This window comes from Bos indicus x Bos taurus, chromosome 8 (genome assembly GCF_003369695.1).
Source record: "Bos indicus x Bos taurus breed Angus x Brahman F1 hybrid chromosome 8, Bos_hybrid_MaternalHap_v2.0, whole genome shotgun sequence".
NCBI classification, from domain to species: domain Eukaryota; kingdom Metazoa; phylum Chordata; class Mammalia; order Artiodactyla; family Bovidae; genus Bos; species Bos indicus x Bos taurus.
In genome coordinates, this window is record NC_040083.1 from 60,185,699 (window position 1) to 60,194,081 (window position 8,383).

General features: G+C 50.8%; 1 protein-coding gene across 1 annotated transcript; it reads left to right on the plus strand.

Moving 5' to 3' along the window:
* Window positions 1-556: 556 nt before the first annotated feature.
* CCIN (calicin) lies at window positions 557-5,041 on the plus strand. Its single transcript, XM_027549654.1, has one exon. The coding sequence runs from the start codon at window positions 3,189-3,191 to the stop codon at window positions 4,953-4,955; it is 1,767 nt and encodes a 588-aa protein (XP_027405455.1). The 5' UTR covers window positions 557-3,188; the 3' UTR covers window positions 4,956-5,041.
* The last annotated feature ends 3,342 nt before the right edge of the window (window positions 5,042-8,383 follow it).

Genomic DNA, 8,383 nt, shown 5'->3' on the forward strand with positions numbered 1-8,383 from the left:
CAGCAACAGAAAATGCTGACCTGTGCAAGAATCTGAGGGCCTTGGCCATACCTGGGCAGCTACCACAAACAAGACAAACTCAACGACCAGTCATTGAACATCCCATAGCTCCTAGGGACATACTCTACTCAATACACATATACCTAACCAACTGATGGACCGTGGCAGGCAGCCAGCCCCTTTAGGTTGGAGTCTGTTTCTTCAGTTGGCTGGAATAAGGAACAAACTGACCAGGGGAGCTTTCTAAGCTGAAGATAAGCCAGAGAACAAAGCTGGCTGAGTGAGTGGGCACAAATCTAATTTCTTACAATGGATTTTGTAAAGATGACAACTCCTACAAGTTCAAGGGCTTCTCTGATGGCTCAGTCAGTAAAGAATCTGCCTGCAATGCAGGAGACTGCCTGAAATATGCAGGAGATATGGGTTCGATCCCTGGGTCACACAGATCCTCTGAAGAAGGAAATGGCAACCCACTCCAGAATTCTTGCCTGGGAAATCCCATAGACAGAGGAGCTGGTAGGCTACAGTCCATGGGGTCGCAAGAGTTGGACACGACTTAGGAACTAAATCACCACCACCATAAATTCCATGTAAGCAGAAGACAAGCCAGATTGCCATCTCTCCTTTGCAGCCAGAGGGTAGAGGAAGGAGTCAGGCACCCTGGCTTCCAGTCCTAGCTCTGTGAACTGAGTTGAGTGAGCCCCTTCCCCTCTCTGGGCCACAATCTGTCTAGCTGTACAAGGTCTGGCACATGGAAATAAGTCTACTGGGTCCTCTAAGTTCTCCAGGACACCCTGTAAACCTAACTTTCTTAAACCAGAAGGAAGCATCTGATGAGAGATCTTCTGGCCATGGTTTCTGGGACCTGAAACAAAAACAGAGGGGCATGGCCACCTCCTCCATCAACGTGGGGGTGGGGGCAAAGGAGTGATGAATGACCCACTCATCCCCTACCCCTGGGTGGGCAGGCCTAGAAGCCAATGGAAATAAGTGTCTGGCCTCAGCACCAAGAGGCTTCATCCTTCTCCATCTGAATCACAGCGGCCTCTCCTCTCCAGAGATCAGAGCGGGAGAAGCAATTAGAGCTTAATTATCTTCACAAGGAGAGACGGGACCAGGTGGAACTCACCTAAGCCACAGAGCTAGTCCTGGAAGGGCAGAAAGCCAAACCTTCTTCCCTTGGGGAAAACAGAAGGTTCTAGCCTTGTGCAGACACGTATCTCAAGAGACTGAGCGCTTCTCACCCTGGAGACGTCAAGGTGAATAAATATAGCATTAAAAGGTAAGTACTCTAAAATAATTTTCGAATTAAGAAAAAGCCAGATCTGGAATGAAGGGAGGAGGGAGAGACCGGCAGTTAATAATGAGAACTTGACAACACCGGGAGGGAAAGAGCTGGCAGGCTCACATTTCCAAGGTTGCAGCGACAGTTTTCCTAGTAAGGACGCTAAAGACGGCCTGACGGTCAGGAGTGGGGCTCAGGGATCAAGGGTGCGGTCCGAGCCCAAGTCTTCTCTGTTCGACCTTGCCGTTGCCGCCAGGGTCTACGTTGTTGAGCCGGGTGCTGGGAGCCCCCGAAGGCTGCTCCGGCTGGGACTCGCAGGAGTCGGCCCTCCTCCGTGGGAGGCTCCGGCGGGTCCTTATCCCCTCCTGGGCACAGCAGCGCCACGGGAACTCGGGGAGCCCCACGCCGGCTAGGAGGCGGGGTGGGCCGTGGACGTGGCACCCGGTGGGGCACCAAGGGGGACGCCTAGAGTTCTGGATGTCTCCTTTCTAGCCGCTCGGCCGTGCGCCCGCTATCTAGGGCTTTACCTCTGTCTGAAAAATGGGCACAGGGTGTTTTGCCGCGATCCGGTCGGGGAAGAGGGGGCGGCGCCGGGGTCGGTAAGGAGCTCACCGTTCCCAGGCTGGAGATGACTCTAGCGCCACCGCGTGGCTGAGGCGGCGCACGGAGCCCACCCCGAGGCGATGGGGATTTCCAGACTTGCCAACGATCACAGAGAACCACAAGTGTTTACGAAAGGAGCAGCCAGCCAGGAACACCGAAACTTGGCGAACTAGTGAAATGGCAGCTAGCTGTTGAACGATTGTTGCGAACCAAACACTGGGCTTAACATTTTCCGGTCCTTTTCTCTTGTAAACTCTTAATCATCTTTTAAGCGGATGCAGCTATTATTCCCATCTCACAGCGTTTCTCGAGAAAACTGAGGTTTAGAGAGAATGAGAAACTTGTCCAAGTCCCCAGCTGATGGGGAGAGCTGACCTATCCCAGCCCCCAACATTTTACAAGCTAGAGACTTGGCAGTGTGGACAGAATGGCCCGGTTTTCCGTGAAACTGAAATAATCAGGGCTTCGAGGGCCCTCCCATCCCCCGGTCCGAGAGTAACTCCTGCGTCCTTGCTCCCTGAGGGGCCGCCACCTCTCCGTTTAATTGGGTGGGTCAAAGAGTTCATTCGGAATCCGAACGACCTTTTGGGCCAGCCCAATGTGAAGAATGATGTCTGTAGCCGTAAAGGTCAGAAACCAAAGGACAGAGCTTTTTCTTCTCTAATATCCAGGAGCCTTGGCAGTGAAAGGTGCTTTGGGGCTTGAGAATCAGAGACAGAGGAAAGCTGAGTAGTTAGGAGCATCCCAGGAGGGTGGGTTCCAGAAGGACTGGGTTTCAGGCCCTGCTCTGCTTCCAACTAGCTACGTGATCTTGGGCAAGTTCATGCTCTTCTATGGGCCTCGGTTTCCCTCCTGTGCAATGTACATTCCTCTAGATGATGTAAAAATCCTTACCCCAGCCTTCCTAATAGCCCTCCCCATACTAGCCCTGCCCAGACTGGCCCTGACATTCCAGAAGCGGCCCTGAAGTGAGGTTGAAGGTCCCAGGTGGGAGTTGTGACCCATCTCTGAGTTTCCTCCTGAGTTCTGGGCCCTGGACTAGGTCCTGGCAGGGTATCTGGCCTTGGCAGATCAGAGCCATCAGAGGGGAGAAAAGCCCTGTGCCTCTGAGAAAGGCCTCAGGGAGGGGGCCTGCATTGTGATGACCTCATCCATTCTATGACATCATCCTCTCTCTTATTCCCACTCCTCCCTGGTCAACTGCTCTGCAAACAACCATCAATCTGAATCCCAAAGGCCTGAGAAAGTCTGTTCTCCAGTACCTGCTGCTGATCTTCTGTCTCACCCAGCAAGAAGCACCATGAAATTGGAATTCACCGAGAAAAACTACAACAGCTTCGTACTGCAGAACCTGAACAAACAGAGAAAACGCAAAGAGTACTGGGACATAGCCCTGACTGTGGACCACCATGTCTTCTTTGCACATCGCAATGTGCTGGCTGCAGTCTCTCCGCTGGTGAAGAACCTCATCTCCAACCATGACATGAAGACCACCGATGAGCTCTTTATCACCATTGACCCCAACTACCTGAGTCCGACCACAGTGGACCAGCTTCTAGACTACTTCTACAGTGGCAAGGTGGTGATCTCAGAACAGAATGTGGAAGAGCTCCTTCGTGGGGCCCAGTATTTCAACACACCCCGCCTTCGAATTCACTGCAATGACTTCCTGATCAAGTCCATCCGCCGTGCCAACTGCTTGCGCTACCTCTTCTTGGCTGAGTTGTTTGAGCTCAAAGAGGTGTCAGACTTGGCCTACTCTGGCATCCGTGACAACTTCCACTACTGGGCCAGTCCTGAGGGCTGCGTGCACTTCATGCGCTGTCCACCTGTCATCTTCGGCCGCCTGCTCCGAGATGAAAACTTGCATGTACTCAATGAAGACCAGGCTCTCAACGCACTCATCAATTGGGTATGCTTCCGGAAGGATGAGCGGGAGAAGTATTTCAAGAAGTTCTTCAATTACATCAACCTCAATGCTGTCTCCAACAAGACGCTAATGTATGCCAGCAACAAGCTGATGGGCATGGAGAACAGCTCAGCCCACTCAACCCTGATTGAGAGCGTCCTTGTGGACCGCAAGCAGGAGAGGCCAACCAGCCTGCTGAGCTACCAGCGGAAAGGGGCCCTGCTTGATTCAGTGGTCATCCTAGGTGGCCAGAAGGCCCACGGAAAGTTCAACGATGGAGTGTTTGCTTATATCATCCAGGAGAACCTGTGGTTGAAGCTCTCAGAGATGCCCTACAGGGCAGCAGCACTGAGTGCCACCTCTGCTGGTCGCTACATCTACATCTCTGGTGGAACCACTGAGCAGATTTCAGGGCTGAAGACGGCTTGGCGGTATGACATGGATGACAACTCCTGGACCAAGTTGCCCGACCTGCCAATTGGGCTTGTCTTCCACACCATGGTGACCTGCGGGGGGACAGTGTACTCAGTGGGAGGCAGCATTGCCCCAAGGCGCTATGTCTCTAACATCTATCGCTATGATGAGCGCAAGGAGACCTGGTGCCTGGCAGGGAAGATGAGCATTCCTATGGACGGCACAGCCGTGATCACCAGGGGTGACCGGAACCTGTATATTGTCACTGGGCGGTGCTTGGTGAAGGGTTACATCTCCCGGGTTGGGGTGGTGGACTGCTTCGATACCAACACTGGGGAGGTGGTCCAGTGTATCACCTTTCCTATTGAGTTCAACCACCGGCCCCTGCTCTCTTTTCATCAGGACAACATCCTCTGCGTGTACAGCCACCGGCAGAGTGTAGAGATCAATCTGCAGAAGGTAAAGGCCAACAAGACAACCACCTCAGTGCCTCTTTTGCCCAACAACTGCCCCTTGGATGTGTCCCATGCTATATGCTCTGTTGGAGACAACAAAGTGTTTGTGTGCGGAGGTGTCACCACAACCACCGATGTCCAGACAAAGGACTATACCATCAATCCAAATGCCTACCTTCTGGACCAAAAGGCAGGCGAGTGGAAGACCCTGGCCCCCCCACCGGAAGCATTGGACTGTCCTGCCTGCTGTCTAGCCAAGCTACCTTGCAAGATTCTTCAAAGGATTTAAACAACTTTTTAAGTGGGAGAATAAGTAAATGCATTATTATTCACAATTTAATGAGAGAGAAATAGAGAGGAAGGTGTTGGTTCCTTTTTAGTCTCTGTTTGGCCCTGAAGGTGGAGATGCTGGGCTCTGGCTACTCCCAGTGTGGGGAGATTCAGGGCTGCCCTGTTACTGAAGGGATCCAAGCTGAGGCTGAAAAAGTCTCTGGTGGGTGGGATTGAGGCATATCTCGGGCACTGGCTCCCAGTGGGTGAAGATTCAGGGCTACTCCATCATTGAAGGGATCCAAGGAGAGGCTGGAAGGGGATCCTGGGTGGGTGAAATCAAGGCATCTCCCAGGCCCCGGCCAAGGTGATGTCTGAAAGGCCCCCTATCCTATACCCTTGAGGTCACCTTGAAGACACATGCTAGACTGACAGGTAAAGCACCTGCTTAGAGTTGTGAAGCCTCAGGCTCCTCCAACACTCATTTCTGAGTCTGCCCAGGAAGGCAGGGGAGGGCCAATCCCAGGTCTGGGAGAGGAGCCTCCTGGGTTAGGGAGGGAGAAGGTGGTGTGAGCCAGGCTCGAGGATGTGGGCAGAGGGTGTGGGGTTGGGACAGGAGAGAAGGCAGGGTTGCTTGGCTATTGGGACCATGCAGCTATGGTGTGTCTCATTTGTGAGCAAGTTGTAGGGTTACTTACATGTTTCCAGTAAGCAAGGTTCATTGGGAACTTTCTCCAGGAATACAAGGTCTGAGGAACTGGGGGTGGAAGAGAGGCAAGTAAAGGGAGAAAAAAGAAACCCACATCTCTATTGGAGACATAAGGGAGATGATGGGATGACAGTCAGGATGGTTTAGTAGTTAGGGGCCTGACTACTGGGGACAGATGGCCTGGTTCAAATGCCAGTCCCACCACTTACTGGGTAATCCTGAGAAAGTTATTAACACCTCTGTGCCTTAGTTCCCTCATCTGTAAAGGGGGGACAACAAGAGCACCTGCCTCACTGGGTGATGTGATGTGCAAAGTGCCGAGGACAGTCCCTGGCATGTGTTAAAGTGCTGCAGGAGCACTTTTATAAAAGAAAAAAAAGGAAAAGAGGGATGAGGCAAGGGTCTAGGTTCTTGGACGCTGATATTAAGTTAGGTTCCATAAAATGTTCTTTGGGACTCCCTGCCTCAAAGCCTAGTGAGCTCTCCTCAATTCTAACTACTTCTGTTTCCTTTTCATTTGTGTTTCCATAGAAGCCTAAACAATTTAGAAGAAACTGACCAAGTCCTTGAACACCACATATAATCCTCATTCATCCATTCACTTGTCCCTTCATGAATTCACTTACTCATCTGCTCATCAGTTCACACACACAGACACACGCACGCTCACTGGGGCCTCTCTGCAGGTCTCTGTGCTGGGTGCTCGGGCGATGACACAGACAGTCCCCGTCCCTGGGAGAGTGTCCACCAGTGCCATGCAACAAGAGTAGTACACAGGCCACATAGGGAATTTCATTTTTTCTAGCAGCCACATTAACAAGGTAAAAAGAAATGAATGAAATTAATAATATATTTCATTTAATGCAATATACCTAAAAATTAACATTTAAACCAATAGTCAATGGAAACATTTATTAATGAGGTATTTAACATTTTTTTTTGCATATTGAGTCTTCAGAACCCAGTGTGTATTACACTTACAGCATGGCTCATTTTGGACTGACTACATACCTCAAGGCCCACGAAGCTAATGGCTACTGTATTATACATGTGGGATACTTTACATATCCTCATGGTTCACATCTGCTCCATCCCCTTCATTTTCCCACTCAATCCTGCTTCACCCACTCAGCTGCAGCTTCCTGACTTCCCTGAAGGGTGGCCTCTCTCTTCAAAGCCTACCCCTCTGTCCAGGTCTTACTTCGCTCCCTCCAGTCCAGGACCTTGGACTTCACAGCTGACTCTCTCTCCCCTGGGAACTTACCCCACATTTCTCTCTTCTCCAATCCTGGGCAGCCCCCACCTCTGCTCATCTTATTGCATCTCCCAGCTGGAAGAAGAGGGTCCCACAGACCCACACAGCTAAGCCCAGCTGCCCCGCCCCCACCCCACCAGGCTTCACTAACCCAGTCACCTCTTATGACACCAGATGGCCATTCCCTTCTGCTGATTCTCCAACCTTCTCTGGTGTCCTGGGGCCCTGCCCTCCTTTCTGTTTCTTCTCAGCCACTTCTCATTTTGCTGCCAGAACTCTAGAGAAATAGAGGTCAGATGATCTGGCACCATAAGTAATCTGTTGTCCCCCAAAAAAACCTCTCCAGAGCTTCCACTGCTTTTATGCACCTCTGAGGAAGAGGTGTCCTTCCATGATTCAAAGCAATCTCCTGTCTTGTCATTCTGTTTCCTTACAACTTGCTAGGCTCCCCAGTTCCCTCCCTCTCTACATTCCCTTCCTGATGTCTTCTCTTCATTCCAGAAATATTCTCAAGGTTCTTCTAACCTGAAGACAAACCCTCCTCAGTTTTGAGGTCCAGCTCTTGCTATCTGCCTGTCGCTTTCCTCAGCTGAGCCTCCTGAATGCTGCCTCTGCTCTCCGGTTCCAGACCAAACTCTAACCCACTCAGTCTGGCTTCTGTTCCCAGCACACCACCAAACTGTCTCCTGATGACACTGTTGTCTTTTTCTCAGGATTCTTTCTTTTCCTTGCAGTGGGATTTCCTTCCTTCCTTTCCTTTTAGAATGCTGCTGCCGCTAAGTCGCTTCAGTCATGTCCGACTCTGTGCAACCCCATGGACTATAGCCCACCAGGCTTCCCCGTCCCTGGGATTCTCCAGGCAAGAACACTGGAGTGGGTTGCCATTTCCTTCTCCAATGCATGAAAGTGAAAAGTGAAAGTGAAGTTGCTCAGTCGTGTCCGACTCTTCGAGACCCCATGGACTGCAGCCCACCAGGCTCCTCCGTCCACGGGATTTTCCAGGCAAGAGTAGTGGAGTGGGGTGCCATTGCCTTCTCTGTCCTTTTAGAATAGAGAGATTATAATTTGATATATTAACCAATGTGGTCCTTCCTTGCTCCTTCAAAGTTAGACCATGAAGCTGAAGCTTCAAGGTTTATTGCCCTGAGGAGGTTGGCACAGCTGAATGTAGGAATCAGAGCTCAACTCTTGGCTTCTGTTGCTAGAAGAGCTTCAGCAATTCATAGCAGAGATTATGGTCTTGAAAGACGTGACTTTTATACTATAATCCATGTCTTCAAACTGGAATACATGAAGTCTTTCCAAGGGAAATTCAGACAAGCATAGTTTGAAGGGAATTAGTTTTCAGATCCTCAACTTTTTCCCTAAAATTGGCCTGAGTATACACCTGTGGTGGAGATTTCATTCTAGTTCTCTTTCCCCATCTTCATTTTCAAAACGATCTGTCAAACATTTTACACAGACAGAGACAGCAACATTTAAC

Coding starts and splice junctions, on each gene's coding strand:
- CCIN (XM_027549654.1), top strand. CDS start 3,189: ATGAAATTGGAATTCACCGAGAAAAACTACAACAGCTTCGTACTGCAG.